Source organism: Setaria viridis, chromosome 9 (assembly GCF_005286985.2).
Source record: "Setaria viridis chromosome 9, Setaria_viridis_v4.0, whole genome shotgun sequence".
In the NCBI taxonomy this organism is placed as follows: Eukaryota; Viridiplantae; Streptophyta; class Magnoliopsida; order Poales; family Poaceae; genus Setaria; species Setaria viridis.
Window position 1 is genome coordinate 18,122,636 of NC_048271.2, and position 19,893 is coordinate 18,142,528.

The following is a 19,893-nucleotide window of genomic DNA, read 5'->3' on the forward strand; positions in this document are numbered from 1 at the left end:
CGGCCGGCGGGACTACGGGAGGACGCAGGGGGGCACTGGCCGTCGGGACTCCAGGAGGGCGCGCCGGCTGAGGACACGTCGGCCGCCGGGGATGCGCCGCAGGTGGGGAGGCGGCATAGGTGAGGAGCCGGGAGGTGGCGCAGGTGAGGAACCAGGATGACTAGCGGCGCGGGTGGAACTGGAGACTCGGCGCTTGGCGTTACGCTTGGGGTCTCAAGCAGAAGCAGAAGTGGGCCTTATTGGGCCTCGGTTCCTCGGTTAGTTCGGTTAATCGAGAGGAGGAATCGATTTATCCGAACTTGGTTCGGTTCCTAGGAAATGAGAACCGAACAGGAACCGAGATTTTGGTTCTTGGTAAATTCGGTTCGGTTCTCAGTTTTTTCGGTTCGGTTCTCGGTAAAATTTTCCCAGGGCTACCCTCCTGCCACAGGCCGTAGACCCCACGAACTAACATCGGTGGCGCGTTGAGCTCCAGCTCGATGGCCTCGTGCGCAGCGGCGGACTCCACGACCAGCTCTCGGTTCCAGCCCACGGGGCATGTGTGCAGGAGTGCCGACCTCAGTTGGCCCAATGGCGGCCCCTTCAGTGGACGCTGCACCACGGACCTAATATGGAGCGAGAACGTACCCAGCCATGCCGCTACTCGGTGAACACCTATGCATGGAGAGGAGGAACACGTTTGGTGCCACGCCACTGCCGCGAACCGTGTGCCTAGCTCAAAGGCCGTCGAGGATGTAAAGCATTGGAATGACGAAGCCTACTGTGGTGTGCACCGCGAGGTGGAGCCGCTTGTTGTGGCCGGGAAGACAAGTGCAAGCCCAAACACTACGAGAAAGGATCCTGGCGAGGGCAAGGAGGTATGGGAGAAGGATCACCACAAAGGTGATCTCCAAGAGCAGGACCGTGTTGGTGGAGAAAATGCCAATACGACGACCGCTGCCTGATAGAGAAGATGTAGAAGATGCCAATCCTGATGCCTCTCCCACTGTTAGGCTGATGCCCTGGCATGCGAGCAAGCGAGTGAGGTGGTCAGGGAGTGCAATGCACGTTACAACATCGACTTGGTTGGATGCATACTAGAAGCGGTAGTGAGCGATGGAGGTGTTTGGGTCTTGCGAGAGTGGCAAAGTTAAGATGAGGCAGCCTAGCGCGAGAGCAGAGGACGTGACGAGCCGTGGTGTCCTAGCAAGCGCCATGTTTGTCGTTTGAGATGAGATTTGTGCTGGATTATGTTACTGGCCTGAGAGAACAGCGCAACAGATACCCGGTGAGCTGTAGCAGCAGACGTGGACGCGTGCGAGTCTTTTGGGTTTGGTTCATTACACTTGTTGAGTTGCGACCTGCTTAGGCTCAAGCACTCAGCTCCCCATTGCCGGACTTGACAAGAATAATAGATCGGAGCGTGTTGGAGAGCAAGTGCAAGCCATAAACTCTGAAGCTTACAAGAAGGTGCATACTCAATTTTACAAAGGATGGTGCGTTCTGTATGATTTTTTTCACTATTGTCTGTAGATTAACACGAGAATGGGTAGGACCCGTAGTTCTGCTAGTAGATTTAAAAATAGCTATAGCTATTATTGTGTTTTTCCTATTTGTGTATCGTTGCTTTAGGGGTATGGTGGGGCCATGTATTACCTCGATCTTCACAAAGTGGATTATGTGCGCTGGATGTACGAGTTGTATTCGATAATTAATTCCTTACATGTATAGCAACGGTATACATTGGCATAATCATATGAAGATAGTGCTTGTATAGTCATTATTGTGGCGTACACACTATGATATACTTGTTCATCTTAGTTTTTGTTTGATGTTAAGTGTGCCTTGTAGTAAAAGAATCAGAACATTTTGTGCATCTACGTTCAACTTTCAATTTGTATTTTTAAAATCATTCTACTCGAAACTACACTAACAACTAACAAACAAAATACAATCTACTTGAATTTAACAAAAAACTAACAAGAAAATATCCCACAAAGTAGCCTCTTATACTATATAAATTATAAAGTAGCATCTTATACTTATACATTATAAGAGCAAGTACATTGCTACATGTAGGTGGGCTCATAGGTCGTTTCAGACAATTTATAAGACAACTCATTGTGTGGGTTGTCTATTAAACCGTCTTAAGATTACGTGTTAATACATGAGATCGCTTATTAGACGATACCAACGTAGTTGCCTTGAGAGGATCTCCGGTCGTACTTCCCTTAACAACGACTGGTATTGAAAACATATTGCTCTAGTAGTCATCAACAAACTCATTTTTCGTTAATAATTTTTTATTTATCCAATACTTGAGTTTGTACCCTTTTGAAAAAGATCATTATTTCATGCTCGCGTTCTCTTTTCCCCGTCAGACCAGTCCACGCCCGAACTTGTCAAATTATGAAATACTTTGAGTTTGCTCCATACATAAAAACTGTGATCGTGAAGAGATGTGCTTCCATAGGAGACAAACTATCCAGGGCAAAATTAAAAGCTGCAGACCGCTGATGCCCGCTGCCGGAGGAGCGAGACAAGCAAGTCGCTCCGCGCGCCGGTTCGAGGGGGTGTTTGGGAGGCAGGTGCTAAATTTTAGCACTTGTCACATCGGATATTTGAACACTAATTAGGAGTATTAAATATAACCTAATTACAAAACTAATTGCACAACCCCTAGGCTAAATCGCGAGACGAATCTATTAAACCTAATTAGTCCATGATTTGATAATGTGGTGCTACAGTAACCATTCGCTAATGATGGATTAATTAGGCTTAATAGACTCGTCTCGCGATTTAGCCTAGAGGTTGTGCAATTAGTTTTATAATTAGGCTATGTTTAATACTCCTAATTAGTGTCCAAACATTCGATGTGACAGGTGCTAAAATTTAGCACCTGCTATCCAAACACCCCTTATCCTGGTCGTTCCAAACAGTGATCAGCTCACGCGCGTTTCCAAGACGCCCGGTAGTCTCGGCGGAACGGGGTCAATCATAGGGTCCGTCAAGGCTATCAGAGCCTGGCAACTGGCCAGTTCCATTGACAAGACTAATATAACGTAACGACATTAGTCATGTTTGGTACAACGGTAAAGGTAAGTTGCACAAATATGGAAAAACATTCCCGGAGAAATGGAGTATTACGTTTCAGTACGAATAGGCACGACCAGAAGAAGCTGAAAACCACGCTATTTGGCTGCTACTTTCTTCTTATTTTGGCCATAAGCTAATTTTAAACTGTTCCAAACAGGATCATTATGATCCGGTTTAAATCCACCCCAGCTATAATAGTTAGCTGGCTGACTAGAGCTTTTTATTATCTTCATTAGTTGGGATAAGCTGGTTCAAACCATCTATTTAAATAGTATCAAGCCAGCTAGATGGGCATTAGCTGGTCCATTAACTGCACCGTTTAGATCCACTCCAGCTAAAATTAGCTAGCTAGCATGAGTAGCAGATAAGTGGGTCCAAACAGAACTATATACTATAGAGGTCTTGGCCTCATGATGTGTAATAACTCTACACCTTATTTGTTTGAGTACTTGGAGGTTTCTTGTAACTATGCTTCGTCAAACTCACTATGAGTTCGAATACAAATTAGGTGGCTTTCGTCAGATATTGGAGCAGTAAGGGTTCTCGCCCTCTCTTTGCTCATAATGCAGTCCAAAGTGACATTATGGTTATGGTAAAGAATGGATCGAGGCATCGAGCGTTTATGAGACTCGTACTCCAACAAGCGCCAAACTCATAAAACACAAAGCAAATTCCCAAATAAAGAGACTTGTTCCGTTTTGGAATAACGTACGTTTACAACATTTACATGGTCACCACGTTCTCAACGAACGTCCCACAAAAACATCATTTAGCTGCACCACGCTATTTACAATTCTCATGAGATACAGCTGACCGTGAAGTTCCCAAATCCCTCTTCTACGATCGCGTTCTTAAGTTATTATACGCCCCAGCCTGCGACAGAAGCCATGTACAACTACATAAACAGGCCTGCATACTGTTGAACGAATCTGCCATAACCCAACTCTGCCAAAACGAATCAAGCCAAAATCCAACTCAGCCAATTCTTGTATGGAACCATCGTACATTGACATCCAAATCGCTACCAGAAGGACGTGGACACCGTACTTGTGATCATCCTCGTTCCTTAACTAGTTCTCCCTTGGTTGAGTTTCTGACCTTGGCAATGAGTCTTGCCTCGTTAACTCATAGTTTGACTCTGGATTGCGGTTCCTTGCATTCACACGCATGGAGCACAGGAAGAAAAATGAAGACGTGTAGATGGTTATGTGCCACATGCTGCAAAAGAGGGAAAAAATATGTTATTTAGGTGACAAATAATGATAAGGTAGAAAACATAGCAGAGGAACACACTGCGAAAAAACAAATATGGTGATTATGGTAGAGTCGCATTTGAGTTCTTCAATGCCATCCTGGGACGGGGGCTGCTTGACCTCCTGGTTGACCTAACCATGCTAGCCTATCCGTTTACTGTGGATGAAATCTGGAACATCATAAGAGAAATTCCTGCAGATAAATCCTCCGGACCAGATGGATTTACAGGTCACTTCTACAAAACCACATGGCCAATCATCAAACATGATGTGATCAGGAGTTTTCATCGTGCTGGCTCAGCTGGACAGTACAAGTTTTCATCACCTGAACAACTACCTAGAACTGATACCCAAGAAGTAAGACCTGACAACGTTGAATGACAAGACAAATTAGCTTAATCCACAGCTTCAGTGACCTCTTCTCCAAACATTGGCGAACCGTTTAGCCGTGCCCCTAAAACTAATGCAGATGCAGTTTTGTTGCAAGCCACGAACACAGTTGGGGTGGGGGGGGGGGGGGGGGGCAATGCACAGGTTTTTTTTCATATGGCTTGCTGTTGGACTCCTAACTGGCTACTCGTCACGGCCTGTGCACAGGAGCCAGAAACCATCAACCACCTTATGCTCAGTTGTGTACATGATCGAGAGTAGTAGTTTAGGGTTCTCTACGCCACATTTGACTACAGCATTTGTGCCCGACAGAGTGACAGCCGCTTGCTGATTGGTGCCTTCAGGCAACGAAACCAATTGAAAAAAAAAAATGTAACAGAAGAATCTTTTACATGCCAGCTCAGCTGCCTCAACTTAACCTGCTTTCTTCTTAAGGAAGAAGTCTACATAATCCCCCAACCTATTGCAACTAGACTACTTCACCCCCCAAACTATAAAACTGGATATTTACCTACCTCAACTTTGCAAAACCATTCACTTAGCCCCCTTCCCTGGTTTTGCATGAGGGTTTTAGCCTCGTGGTGTGTTGAGGTGGTCAGAGACGCTGACATGGACCATCTGTCACGTGGGGGCCACTTGTAAGTGGCCATGTCCGGACGTAGCCGCTCTTTTCCTTCCCCAACTCCACCACCAGTTGCTGGAAGTCGACGAGACATGCCACATCTGCCCCCGCTGTCCAACTGCAGAACCTGGCCACCGCTGCCACCCTGTGGACGCCTGCCCCCTGCAGCTGTCGCATCCCCGAGTGCTGGCGCCTCAGCGGAGGTCAAACGGGCTGTCACGAGTGGCCTCCGCGTAAAGCTGCAGGGCCTCGTCCGTGCACTCATCGCGCGCTGTGAGGAGCGCAAGGAAGCGGGGGTCGACAGCCACGGCAGGGTCATGACGTGTAGGGACTCAGCCAGAGGAGGCAGATGTGTACTGTGCAGTCCGGTTGAGTACATTCTCCTCGAGCCCATGTGGAAACACTGGAATCCAACACCCTGCCGCCCAGATCGAGCTTCTCCATGCTGGAATCGAGATCTCATCAGTCATCACCCAAATCGAGTTTCCTAGTGCTGCAATTAAGTTCCCCATCACCCAATTCGAGGTACTTAGTGCTGCAATTGAGATCCCCATCAGCTTTCCGATGACAAGCTGGAGCTTTCCGCTGCCGAATGTGGAGCTTTCCAATGCACAAACTGAGCTTTGGCCTGCACACATGGTCTCCGACCTGAATCTCGTGGAGGAGAACAAGACCATGGTCTTCGAGTAGATGGGGCTGCCGTTGAGTGTTGGCACAGAGCTCGGAGAGTCTACTCATCTCAGAGCATAGGGACGGCTCCAAGACGTCGGTATAGAGGTCAGAGCTTCGTGATTAGACAGCAGGGGCAGACGTGGCATGTCTCAGCGGCTGGCAGCTCAAGTTTGGGGAAGAAAAGGAGCGAACTGGAGTTAGACCTGTCCACTTACAAGTGGGCCCCACGTGACAGCCAGTCCACCTCAGCACGCCATGTGGCTAAAACCACTATGCAAAATCTGGGAAGAGGGCTAAGTGAACAGGTTTGCAAAGTTGAGGGAGTCAAATACCTGGTTTTATAGTTTGGGGGGTGAAGTAGTCTAGTAGCAATAGGTTGGGGGGTTATGTAAGACTTCTTCCTTCTTCTTAATGAAAAATGTGCTCAGCAAATCCTCTAAAACAAGCAAAAACCACCCAAGCTTTCCAACTTGAAGTTATGTTTATCGAGGGAAGGTGATGATTCCATACCTGTGCCAAATCCAGTAGTTGCTATTCGATTCCAGCTTCCAGCTCGTAGCCGCAAATGATAATGTGATGAAACCCAAAAGTAGAAATATCCAACGGAAGCGTTTGTTCAACACCTCCAGAGTATTCCGTAATAAAGTGCCGAAGTTTGGCCAACTACACACAAGATGACAACTGAGTCAGATCACCAAAAGAAGTGCTGGATACAGTGAGTTGTTAGTACATGATCACCATCAGCCTGTTCGGCTGAGATTGCTGGACCAAGGTATAAGTTCCAAAAACAAAAATACAGCATGTGAGGAAGCTTCCTTTAAAGTTTAAACTAAAATCCGGTACATAGAGCACATGATATTTCTAACACCATGTGTTTGATACAAGCACAATACCTTTGAGGCATATTAAGATTAATTTGCCAGGGCCAGCATATAAATCTTCTTGCTGTAGAGAATTCCAATAGCCATCCCATAAGCAGGCCAAGAGAACCAATCGCAATGACGATTCCAATATTTGCAGATCTGAGATGATAACTCAATCAGACACCCTATGTTCACTTAGTATTTTAGAAAAATGTAACCAGTGATTTGCATACCTTGTTGCACCAGTTGCAGCTAAAAGAGCTGTGAGTATAAATACGGCTGTATGCATTGCTCTCTTTGAAGCTTCGTCAATTGTAGCCATACATATGAATGTACCCACAACAGCCATGAAGGAAAGCCAGAAGTCCAAAAACTGGATTCAGATACAATATAATGGACAGGAGTGTATCAGAAGAATTATGTATAATTAAAAGGTCAAGTAAACAGGACTTTAATACAATCAACATAACATGTAAAACAAATGTATTTGGTCTACTTTGTTTGGATAAACATGACCACTAGTGATGAGTAAAAACAAAAACTCGACCAGAGGGAAAGGCTCCCTCTGATTTTTTCTTAAAAAAAGGTGGTACCAAGATTCGAATACGGGCCGGCAACACGGTTTTGATCGACCCCCGGAGTTCAACGCTTCAACCGTTACACCGCGAGAATCTTTGGTGCCACTAGTGATGAATACCGACCATGCCCAACAATCTTTACACTAGCATTGAATACGTGTGTGCCAAGTAGCTTACCTGTAATACACGAAAAGATAGAATGCACCAGGTGCCCACATCACATGAATGGTATAATGCACTGGAAATTCCACTAGATGTGTAAAGAATCCATTCTGCAAATGCCTTGGTGGCAAGAAAAAAAAAGGTTAGCATCTGATCAAACAAACCTCTTACATTCTATAAAAATTATTTCTTTTTGTGGAGTACATATTCTGTCATTGCCCATAGCAGACATTTGAAGAACGAAATGAAAGCCATCTGATGAGTGCAAGGCAGCCTTTCTTCACATCTGACACTGACAGATCCTAAGAATTTCACTACCAACTAGAAACAATACTTACTTAATTACTTTATGTAAGCAATTTAATACCCCAAGGCTAAAACAGATTTAGCAATGTACAATGGTGATTCCAATAGAAATGGTGGTTTGAAACTAAGTATATTTATCTACTCAAACATGTATAAGTGAATGAAGTACAAAAGTAGTTAGCCTTCCTAGCATGCCTTCCACATAGCACCAGCGGGAGGGACCACATCCACTCAACGGCCTGTGCCCACATGAAAACCATGCCAGGAAAGGAAAAACATGTGTTTGGGCTATAGTGGGCCAACTTAAACAATCATGCAGTGTAGATTGACTAAGAAAAAATGCTGGTGGTAACTAAACGTCAAACAGGTCATTTCAGGCCACCATGACAAGTGAAAAGCATACCTTTTGCCGGAGGGCCCAGAAGGCAGGTAAAATAGCTGCACCATTTGAGGCAATTAGAAAGACAGACTGCCAAATGTGCCCTACATAGATGTGACCATGTTAGAGTATAATTGTGCTACATGGATGCAAGAGCATGCATTGCAACTGGTTGAGAAATAATGCTTCTATTGCTAAAAGAAGGAACTACATTCTCCTTGAAAATATCTGCTACCTAAATAAACAACATTGGACACAAGATTCCAGTTACATTTGGCAAAACTTTGGTAAATATTGGTTTATTTCTTTCATTTTCCATCCTCTAAGAAAGAGTATATGGCACAGTTTGCCTCATCATGATTTGCAGTGCTGCATCACAGAATCACTTTAATTATTTAAAAAAATTACTCGCCAACAAATAACAGTGCAGTCTGAAAAATCAATTATGCATTTAGTTCTCAATAGTTCATCATCAGCTATGAAAATTTTAGTGTATCTTGTTTGGAACGACAAAAGTTCCAAGTGAGGTATGAACTTAAATTTGTACCTTACATAAAGGCATTCATTAGCATTACACTGAGATTCTTTCATAAGCAAACTATAGGGTTAAGCATCGTTGAAAGGAGACCGAGCTTTGAAGTAGAAAGACACTGGGCATCGACAGTTGGAATAATAAATCTTTAAAAGTTGGGCCAATGGTTGAGACATGGAAGTGACCTCTGGGGTTTGGAAATTTTCTTAATTTATCTTTTATTTATGAGAAAGGATGGCAATGCCCATCTCTAGTTAACCAGCCCAAGGGGTGTAGCTGCTGCTCATTGTGTGCCATCACGTGGGCCACTAGTTTACTGGTAGTCAGAATTGTGAAGGTACGATCTGCTTCTGTATGCTAGTCTAACTAAATAAAAAATTCACAGGAGACCATTAGAAATGTAACGTAGCAAATCCTAAATATTTTACCTATCACAAATTTTATATTAATAGTTTAACGAATTTGTAACACCCAAAAACTATTTCAGAGGTATTGATATACATTTGTTAGCAAGCTATATGTCCTGCGTATGTATGGGCCTGTGCTCGTGTGGCTTAAGGCCCAGCTGGCCCCCTGGTTAGTTTGATTAGAGACAGAGAAGAGATTTCAGCCGGCTCTGTTTCTATAAGCCCTAAGATCTCCTCACCCCTATATATCTCCCAATCAATCTAATCCAATATTATACGCAATCTTCATTGCTTTCAACATTGTCACATGGGATTTCTAAAACAAGATATGAAAGTTGTTACCATTAGGGGAGACTAGCTCATCGCTGCAATCAAACCCACCATGATCACGATCACAGGTGCAGAAGCTGGAAAAGTAAGAAAAATATTATCACACTACCAATAAGATGTACTTTATGTCTAATATTATATTGGAAATCAATTATTAAAGAATACATGGCACAAGAAATAGGAAAACATTCACATGATAGAAAAATCTTTAGAACTCACCTGTAGAACGTCAGCCCACTTTCATCAACTGAGGAATGACACACACCTTTCTGATTGCAGTTTCTATGGCAACCCTGAAGGGATACAGACATGTACGTCTGAGAATTTGCCCTACCACTTGGATACTTCACCCCAAAGCACCAAGTTCCCTCTTTAGCATAAAAAATTGATAGATCCATGTCTGAACTTGTGGAATTCTGTAACGAAAAAAATAGTGAACCATTACTGCTGCTTGTCCTACTCGCATAATAATCCCAAGTATCATTTGATGGTAAGCCACCATATTTTGAGTACAACTCGTAGTTCAATTCTTTATCCGACTTAAGCTGTACATGGATAAGTGCACCAGCTGAACCTTGAGGAACATCCAAAAAGAAATATGTCCATGCAAACTGCTCACTGGATGAGTTACTTAAAAATTGCTCCAAATAGAAGTGGCTATCTTCCAGTGATGCCCTTTCATCAGTAGGAACATAATATGACTCAAATGGGACTGAAGGACTTCTCCTTGGAACCCTCTGCATGTTGGAAGAAATACTTGATTAACAAAGATGTATTTTCAGGGAAAGAAAATGTATATTCACAAAGAGTGCACAAAAGCAATCTTAAATGAGCGTTTGCCTAACATCCATGTTGTAGTGTATATAATCCTCAACCCCACTGTCCACCCCTAGCCCTCAAATCTCTCTTCATAGTTGGTTGATTTATTCGCATTTTAGCACACTGAAAAGTTATCCTGTTTTGAAAAGAAAAACTTTCATTTACTACCTATGAAGGGAAAACACCACATCTCAAGTCCAGGTGTTTCAAACATAGCTGTTAAGAGACTGTGGGTATAATTTCCACCTTTCATCAACAACTTAAATTTTTAAACAAACTGCTCAGAGCATGAAACTTGAGACAGTAAGGAACCAAAGGTCTAAGTTCAAACATGAGCAGAATTTTAAGAAACTATAACTGAAGTCACACTTTCAGTGCACATCATAGGCTCGGGGAAGCCTAGATGTGGGCACTGGTGTTGCCGTGTTGCTTAGCTTCCTAAGATGTATCAAGCATTAAGATGACTTAGTGCATGAAACTTAACAGAAACGTAGTTAACTTGGCAGTTCATTGGATCTTTTATGGGAAGATAAATATAAGGGCAAACATAGTATCACTTGGATTATTGCAAACTGCTAGTCAGGTGCACAATGAATTTGTATCAGTTGATATTGTATAGCAGTAATACAGACTTACCTGGAGCCCGTATGCCTCCCAAGAGCAATCTGTTCCACTTTTTCCATTCAAGCATCCAGTCAATTGCCACTTCAATGAGAAACACATAGTATCTAGAACAGGCTTTGATGCTGTATTATTCGTCTGTGTTTTATTGACAGTCTCAATAGCAATATACCAACGCCCAATATTCGGCGACTTCACAACTAAAGGATCATGGCTGATATCACCTGAATAGTCATGCAGATCTCTTTGAGGAAAGGCATTATACCGCAGGTAACAAATCAAGGATGGCCCTAGAACTCCAAAGTTTGCAGCTGTAATTTGAAACTGCAATGCTAGGTTGACTACATCCAAGAAGTAGAACTTCATGTCGCCTTGCCTGACGCATAATGAGTCATTAGAAATGGAACAAGTGATTGAGTTCTCCATTCTAACCAGGGCTGTAACATTAGACCCAACTTCCTTTTCTACTAAATGGTTCTGCTGTGATAGGATATTAATACGCCTATGATGCTCTCTAGTATACCTACTGTTCCTCCTCTCAATGTTCAGATCTAGAAGGTTCCTTGAGTTATTATTTATTGAAGGTTGAGAACAACCAATCATTTCAACTGTTTGGTTGCAGTAGGGCCCCCAAAATGCTGAAGTGGGGCATCCTCTTACAGTAATGCGAGTGCTCACCAAGCGTGCTTTTCCTCGGCTAATCTGCAAAAGTATAGCCATCACAAATTCAAATTTTCTTCAACACATTTTTGTGCAAAAAAAGACAAAAAATAGATAAATTCGCAACTAATACCAGCTCTATAGAAATGTTCTGATCTAAACATACCATCTTCGATTGTGTGCGAGCAGGGCCAAGGCCATGAAAGTACCCAATGTACCATACCCCTGGAGATATCTACAGAAAACAATCAAAGGTTGGCATCTCAGAGGTTGCATTGCATACAGTGCAAGGAGGCAATCATAGTAACTTGCACGAAAACCATTTCCAGTAAAGTGAGGATGAAAGGACAAAGTTAATATGTTTTCAGATACTCGATGTAAAACAGGATTACAATTTCTTTCCACACAACAGAAGATCACAAATGATTCATTATTGGGACTAGATTAACCAGATTGTTTTACCATTGATGGTCTAGGAAGTTTTATATGTATATTTATGATTGGGTCCACAAGTAATCAGCCAAGAATCAGTTTCAGTTACCTAATCGATTACTAATATGTCTGGGAGGTGACTATTCTAGAGAATGTCAATACTAATCCCGAAGACTTGAGAAAAGCACAGCATCACTATTAAAGAAGCAGTGTGACTGGATTAAACACAGAAAGCACTGAAGTGTCATAAACCCCCCAGAATATTAGTAGTCCTCGAACTGGATTTCTAATAATTGGAAATATGAGCATTCAGATTTCAGCATCGCTATCAGAACTCAACATAGCAATGTGATGCTACAAACAAGATGAAAGGACCACATATTGCTCAATAAATCTCCACACAAGAAAGATATTGTTTTAGTAAATCACAGTATAAGGATAGTTTACCTGGTCGTTTGTTAGCACAACTGTTGTGTTTTTCTGAAATGGTATGCACTGCGCCAGATTTGACTGATTAATTATATTGCCGTTGCCAAAAGGCCCAGCTGGGAGAAAGTTTGATACTGCAATAAAGAACCTTCCTGTCAAAATTAGTTGAATGATTCAGAAATCTATTTAAGCAATTAAAAATAGGTTCTAAAAAAGGAACAAAAAACTGACAGAAGAATGCCCCTAAGATCAACTACTTTTCTCCACAAAATATACTATTCATCTGAACCAAACAACTGGAAAGGTAAAGTACTTTCACTTGATGAAAAGTTACCAGCTCACAGAAATAAATATGCTGCTAAACACCAGCAGGATATAGCACAGATGGTAGATGGCCATACAGTTCAAAGCCATCGACTGGATGAGAAACAGCATAGAGTGCTGATCATCAAAATATTATAATATTAAAATTAAAATATTAAGTGATGAGCTTTCAGGATGAACAAGTAGAAAGATCTAATAGTCTTGAATTAGCAATGTGACAGAGATGGTCTTTCTTATTTTCTCACTCATTGCTTGCAATAAATTTTTACTAGAACTGTGAAGATATATTACAACACCATTACACTAATAATGATGAGCTTAAGAATAATATTAACAGGGCATAAATCCTCCATTCAATTTAAAACAGAACAGTTGCAAACTACATATAGCGTGCCTTAAACCAATTTGCCATACAATAAAGCAGGTATAAGAAGAGGTTCAAAAGGAAAATGAAAACATCAAAGGCGACAACCATCATATTAGGAAATGTATATGGCACTCACATAAATTGTCCAGATAAGAATCAGATATATCAGGAATAGGAGGGTTGGAATTCATCAAACAGATAATAGCAAGCTTGCTTCTTGGAATGCCTTTCAAGTGCTCCCTCTGCTGCATTATGTAAAGAAACATTCCACAAACTGTACATAAGTCAATTATGCGATCTATGATACAACGTAGCCAGATCTAAACCAAAAGGAGGGTGCCACACCAAGAAGTTCTTCCATGAACAAGACAATATTTGTAGAACGGAAAAAATCCGCTCACACTGCTATGCATCAGAACACAACTTAAGCCAATGTTTCATATTCGTTTGATCCCCATTACATATACAAGGCACTGAGCTACTATGCTTTTCCACCTAAACTTACTGTCCATAAACTGTGATAGGAAATTGCCAACATACAAGCTGTTTGCTCATCGCTAATTTGGTCACCTTACTTGCTCATTTGGTCTTTGTAGCATAATATGCTACTCCAAAAGAAAGGGAACACCAGAACTCCTCTCCTCCACATTAAGACACTTACATGTGAACTGATAAGCAGAAACCCATAATCTGGGTGCTGTTTTTAGTTTTAGCTACTCATCAGTGCTTGAGACTAACATCACCCAGCTACTAATAGTAGCAAGTACCAACTTATCCACTCAACAAATCTGATAGCAGCGAAAGTAAGCTCTTAGTACATCAGAATTTAATAATAGTCGGGATGCCGGAATCTTTCACTTACAATGTCTATGTCAGTAGCGAAATCCATGGTGACAGAGGAAAACGACGGCGGCAACTCAACTGCCAGTACAGGAAGTAAAGTATTAAGATGGATCCAAAAAAAGGGAGACAGGGAAAATAGAATTTCGACGGATGAGACAAATTGACAGGGTTCTGCTCTACTAGCAAGAAAGCCGTGTCAGAACGGAACACCAACCAAACCAATCTTCTCCGCAACAGCTGCTGAAAGGCAAATCAAAAAATCGGCAAAAACGAGTACGGCGTTGTCCGTGAAAATTCGCGACAGCAACACTACGGTCCTTCAATTCCGTCGCCACGAGCGCTCTGGCGAAAGGAAACGGAAACGCCCAAAACCACCCGTACTCTATAGAATAAAAACAACAACACCCCCCTGCATACTGAAATACAAAATCGGAAGAAGAAGACGAAATTCTCGCAGAGGCGATCGCAGCAGGGAAACGCGGGAGCCCAAACCGAGAGAATCAGAGCACTCGAAGTGTCTCACCGCGCAGGTAGGTCCAGTCGTAGGGCTTGAGCCAGAGCCTGTCCTGCCCGTAGCTGGCCACCACCACCTCCTCCCCCTGCGCGGCGCACCCGCGGGGGCCCGGCGCCCACCCCGCTCCCATCACCAGCACCAGCACCGCCGCCGCCGCCGCCGCCGCAGCAGCCATGGGCGCGCGCATCAGCCCCACAACAACAACCCACCCGCGAAATCCGCGGGGCGAGCTCTGACTAAACCCACGCGCTCGCACAGACCAGCTCAACTGTTTCTTCAGGAGTTCAGGTGGGGGGGATCGTGGGGGGATGGGGAGAGGGAGGGGCTTTTCCGGCACGGCGCTAATCTAATCTGGGCAGCTTTTTCTTTGCCGATCTTTTTTCTGCTTTTAATCGCGGGGGAAAAGAGTGGAAAAGACAGAAAACGACAGGGTTGAGCGGATACTGCTGCTCTCGTACGGAGTAGACCGGGGAGTAGAAGTCAAGGGGGGAGTATCTACGGTTGTTGGTTTTTGTTTATGTTCTCCAGATGAATGTTCTAGGATTTATATTCTTTTAATTTGAGATGTTAGATTACGATTTTTCATTAAAAAAGCAAGGATCTGCATCATGGTTCAACGTGGTCTCCTTTTTTAAATAGTACTAACATCTAACAAGGGGGCCTTGGATGGTGTGGTTAGAAAATTGATGTTGAATTGTTAATTGATTATTCATGACACGACTGATGAGTCAACGGCGTGGAAAGATTGACGGTGAACAAATTTTAAGGGCTGGTAAGGCTTCTGATGGATTTCTGTTCACTACAGATTAACAGATACTACGACAACTTTTTTCAAATTTTTTATCAATAATATTTACTTACTCATTTAATTAAGTAAAATAAAATAGTACCATTAGATCTAATATATACCAAGCTCTCCGGCGTATAATAACTTTTAATTTGAGCGTGGAATCATCCATCACTGTTGATACCACTATCGTGAGATTTTGATCCTTATGAGGACACTTGGCTTCTTTGATGGGTATATATTAAAAGAGAGGTTCCTCCCCATGAAGTTTTAGCTCCTGTCACATCGAATATTTAGATACTAAATAGAAGTATTAAATATAGACTATTTACAAAACTCACTACACAGATGGAGGCTAAACGGCGAGACGAATCTATTAAGCTTAATTAGTCCATGATTTGACAATGTGCTGCTACAGTAACTATTTGCTAATTATGGATTAATTAGGCTTAATAGATTCGTCTCGCCGTTTAGCCTCCACCTGTGCAATTAGTTTTATAATTAATTCATATTTAGTCCTCCTAATTAGTCTCCAAATATTTGATGTGACACGGACTAAACTTTAGCTCGAGGAACCAAACACCCCCTTAATATATAATTTTAAGATTTTCCTCTGTAACCAGAGGAACAAGATATACTACGTGAAAACCTCTCACAAGTGTCGGGCCAAGATGCAGGCCGTTCGGCAGCGCTGCAGCTGGCTGCCGCTGCTGGCTTCAGCTGCAAGCGGCGGCAGCGCAGCTGCCTAGCTGCTGCTTCTGGCTTCAGCTTATCAGCGGCAGGAGAAGCTGCTGCCAATCACTACTAGTTGTTGCTTGGATTTTTCGGGCTGTTTTTCCTACTGATGCGCTGCTACATTTCAAATTTAAATTTGTAACGGTAAAAGGATCTACAACATTCAAATTTTGTCGCGTAAACTTAACCAACACAATTGAAGGTACGAACGTACACAATAACTAGTACAATTGCTTACATACACATTACAACACAAACATACACAGCATGCACCCATCATTTACATCAAAGAGATTCCTGCCGCAATCTAATCTCGTACACTGGCCATATCAGGAGTAGCATTTGCTGCCACCCATGCGGACACCCCATAGTCCGGAGTTCGCGCCATGTTCGAAGCTGCAGTACTTGCATCGGCAAGGTCCAGCAAATAATTGTGGAGTGCGAAGCAAGCAATAACGATCTTCGTTTGCCGCTCTCGATAATATAATGGAACTTGCCGCAGAATATGCTACCTGGATTTGAGCACGCCAAATACTCATTCGACAACATTGCGAAGACTGGAATGGTGGAAGTTGAATTTCTCCTCCAAAGTGTCCGCTGCTCTTCTACTGAATTCCTCCAAATGGTACCTGGTACTTCGATACGGCCCCAGATAGCCTTCTCGAACTGTGTACCCCGAGTCGACCAAATAATATCGTCCATAATCAAAAATATTCACCATTAGTGCATCAATTTTTGCAATTACAGCGTCATGTGCGTAATTAGGCAAGTACCATACTTGGAGGTGGATGCGGGTAGTTCGGTGCCTCCATACACTCCCGCAACACCGACATGTCATGACAGGATCCTACCCTCACCGCTCTATGTACGTGAATCGCATATCCATATCCACTATAGCTAATACATTAAAACTTGTCCACCCTTTTCTGTTAATAAAATCCAAACGGAACTCACGCCCGACCTGGACGGGAACGTGTGTTCCGTCTAGAGCACCTATACACTCATCAAAGAACGGTGCATATTGGTTCAGCCTATGATTCACCTTAGAGTACGCAGGATCCTTTGGAGCGATTACTGTCTAGGCAAATCAAAACATTACATTTGCCACATGCGCCATCTTCCTACTAACTGTGTTCAAACTCCGGTCAAATCTATCTCTAATTTGACGACAAGCCTGTTGTGTCGCACACGCCCACACGAACATACCTAAAGCCTCAACAGATTCTACCCCTTGTGACGTTTGCAATCCATGATTGGTAACCAAGATGTCATGCAACTGAAGGAACGCGTCGGGATACATACGAAAATTGTCGAAGCACCTCCAGCTTTCCCGCATATTGAGCTCAACCCATTGCCGTCCGGTCATGCGTGGCAACTCAACTGGCGGGTTCACCACAGGACGCTGCCTCCTGTTCACCTCCGCATATGCGGCTGCAGCTGCTGCTACACTCGCCAGGTCGTACACGATGGAGCTGCACTCACTGCCGGTGTCACTGTTTGGTTCCTCAGCACTACTCATACTTGAATGAACATGTGCATGCACAAGCGCAGGGGCATTAGCAAACACACCCTATGTAGTTGCACCACATTTTACAGATGCATTCTCGATACTGGATGTAGGGCTTCCCTTGCCCGGACCAGTCTAAACCCGTGTCTCCCACGCCACCATCTGAAGCCTTACGCGCATAAAAGAAATTTACTAGTCTAAGTCTTGATCCGTCAATCTTGACAACGACAGTTGGCGCGCCAGGTAGGGGACCTTTGCGCGTACATCTCCGGCCTCAGATGGCCAATTACGATATCAGCTTCGCTCCGGGCTCCCTGATCCATTTCGGGAGCCTGGACTTCCTCGCCACCGGGGAAGGGATCGAGCTGATCCCTATCCTCGTCTTGCCCGCTCGTCCCGCCGTCCTCGGCCCCGCCGCCAGGACAGCGGCGAGCGGCCGGGCGCGTACCAGAAGGCCCTTACCAGGAGGACGGCCCTTCGGGCTACGCAACGCCACGGGGGCTTACGGCCACCTCCTAACACGGTCCATGACCGCGTCGCCCGCGAGCAACGAGCTCGCAGGTGCGGCGAGGACGATCTCCGACACCGGCTCCAGCAGTGGGAGCCCCCACCCCTCGCGTGAGTGTCTCATGGCCGACGCGCACTCTGAGGGGTCCAACGGCAACGGCGCCGAGGGGAGACAGAGGACTTCCCCCTCGCGCGCCGCGGCTACAACCGGAGCCTTACTAATGGCACCAGAGTGCTCTCGGCAGCCGGAGGCGCGCGCGGGCTCCCGCCAAGAGATCGAGCATCCCCACCACGAGGGCGGAGCACGACAACGGGCGCGCGACGTCCAGCAGCGCATTTGCGCGGACGAAGAGCGTCCACAACTCTTCGCTCGCGCCAGCCAAAATGTCGCAGCCGCGGCGGTCTTGCTCCGGCAACTCCCTGAACCGGCGACACCTGAGGAGCAACGGGCACGCCAAGAGATGCGCAACCTGCTCGAATGCGCCGCCGTCCAGCAGGCAGAAAGTTCCGCATCTCGGCGACGCGGACAGAACACCAGCAGGGCGACGCCCGACGCGCCCCCGGAAAGACGGGGGGAGTCTATCCATCAACCCCCTCCTAGGTTGAATCAGGCCGCGTCCGCCCGACGGACGCCACCACCCGCGGGAGGCGAGGCTCGATCCGTCCACCAGCGCGTCGGCCCCGTCCGCGACGCCCGCGTCACCCTGAACGCGCGGAGGCGCTCCCGCGCGGACAGGGAGGACGGGGTGGATCGAGGCTACCACGTTCACCGCGGCGGGCGCTACGACAGCGGGGAAGATCGCAGCCCGAGCCCCGGCCCAGCTGGGCCCCGGGCCTTCTCTGCGCGCATCTTGAACGCGCCTTTTCCGCCGCGCTTCAGGCAACCAACAAATGTAGCCAAATACTCAGGGGAGACGAACCCTGGGGTTTGGCTCAGTGACTACCGGCTTGCATGTCAAGCTGGCGGGGTGGATGATGACCTGTTTATCATCCGCAACCTACCCCTCTTCCTGGCTGACTCAACGCGAGCTTGGCTGGAACGTATCCCTTCGGGACGGATCCGCTGCTGGAACGACCTGAAGGAGGTCTTCATAGGAAACTTCCAAGGCACGTACACGCGCCCCGGCAACTCCTGGGATCTCCGGAGCTAGCGCCAGGGAGCGGACGAGTCCCTCCGGGATTACATCCGGCGCTTCTCCAGGAAGCGCACTGAGCTCTCCAACGTCGCGGGCGCCGACGTCATAGGGGCTTTCCTAGCGGGAACCTCCTGCCGGCCCCTCGTCCACGAGCTGGGGCGCCGAGGCCCGCGAACCACGGAGGAGCTCCTCAACATCGCCACCAGCTACGCCTCGGACGAAGAGGTTGTTGGAGCGATCTTCGACCGCTCCAAAGGCAAGGCAAAGTGGGAGGAGGATGTTGACGAAGGCACCTCCAACCGCCAGCAGAAGAAGAAGGGCAAACAACGGCGACTTGGTGCTCCGCCTCGTCCAGGACAACAGGGGTCGGCATAAGCTAACTCCCCCGTGGGAAGGCCCTTTCATCGTCGCGCAAGTGCTGCGGCCAGGCACCTACAAGCTGGCGACTCCCGACGGGCAAAGCTTCAGCAACGCCTGGAACATAGAACAGCTAAGGCATTTTTACCCCTAGCCTTTATTTCCATGTCTGCGCAAACTTGTCTGCAATTTCGATAATTTTCTTTTTGCGGAGAAAAGAAACCCCAAGCCGTCTCGGTTCAGGCTTTTCCCGTCAAGCTCAGGGGTATCCGACCCTAGCCTCGTT

General features: G+C 45.4%; 1 protein-coding gene across 2 annotated transcripts; it reads right to left on the reverse strand.

Annotated features, from left to right (window-relative positions):
- Window positions 1-3,746: 3,746 nt before the first annotated feature.
- LOC117838257 (uncharacterized) lies at window positions 3,747-14,934 on the reverse strand. 2 transcript variants are annotated; one of them, XM_034718210.2, is made up of 14 exons: window positions 14,588-14,930; window positions 14,084-14,142; window positions 13,358-13,466; window positions 12,549-12,664; window positions 11,836-11,904; window positions 11,025-11,711; window positions 9,789-10,306; window positions 9,582-9,646; window positions 8,325-8,404; window positions 7,631-7,735; window positions 7,109-7,248; window positions 6,906-7,034; window positions 6,523-6,675; window positions 3,747-4,293 (listed from the first exon to the last, which is right to left on the reverse strand). In XM_034718210.2, exons 1-14 carry the CDS (start codon window positions 14,763-14,765, stop codon window positions 4,146-4,148), a joined length of 2,556 nt encoding a protein of 851 aa, XP_034574101.1. In that variant the 5' UTR covers window positions 14,766-14,930; the 3' UTR covers window positions 3,747-4,145. The 2 variants fall into 2 exon arrangements, with proteins under 2 accessions (XP_034574101.1, XP_034574103.1); XM_034718212.2 differs by lacking the exons at window positions 3,747-4,293; window positions 6,523-6,675 and having other exon boundaries at window positions 7,631-7,725; window positions 14,588-14,934.
- Between the last annotated feature and the right edge of the window lie 4,959 nt (window positions 14,935-19,893).

Coding starts and splice junctions, on each gene's coding strand:
- LOC117838257 (XM_034718210.2), bottom strand. CDS start 14,765: ATGCGCGCGCCCATGGCTGCTGCGGCGGCGGCGGCGGCGGCGGTGCTG. Junction 11,905..12,548: donor TTGTGCTAACAAACGACCAG/GTAAACTATCCT, acceptor TGTTTTCTGTAG/ATATCTCCAGGGGTATGGTA. Junction 11,712..11,835: donor CTCGCACACAATCGAAGATG/GTATGTTTAGAT, acceptor ATACTTTTGCAG/ATTAGCCGAGGAAAAGCACG.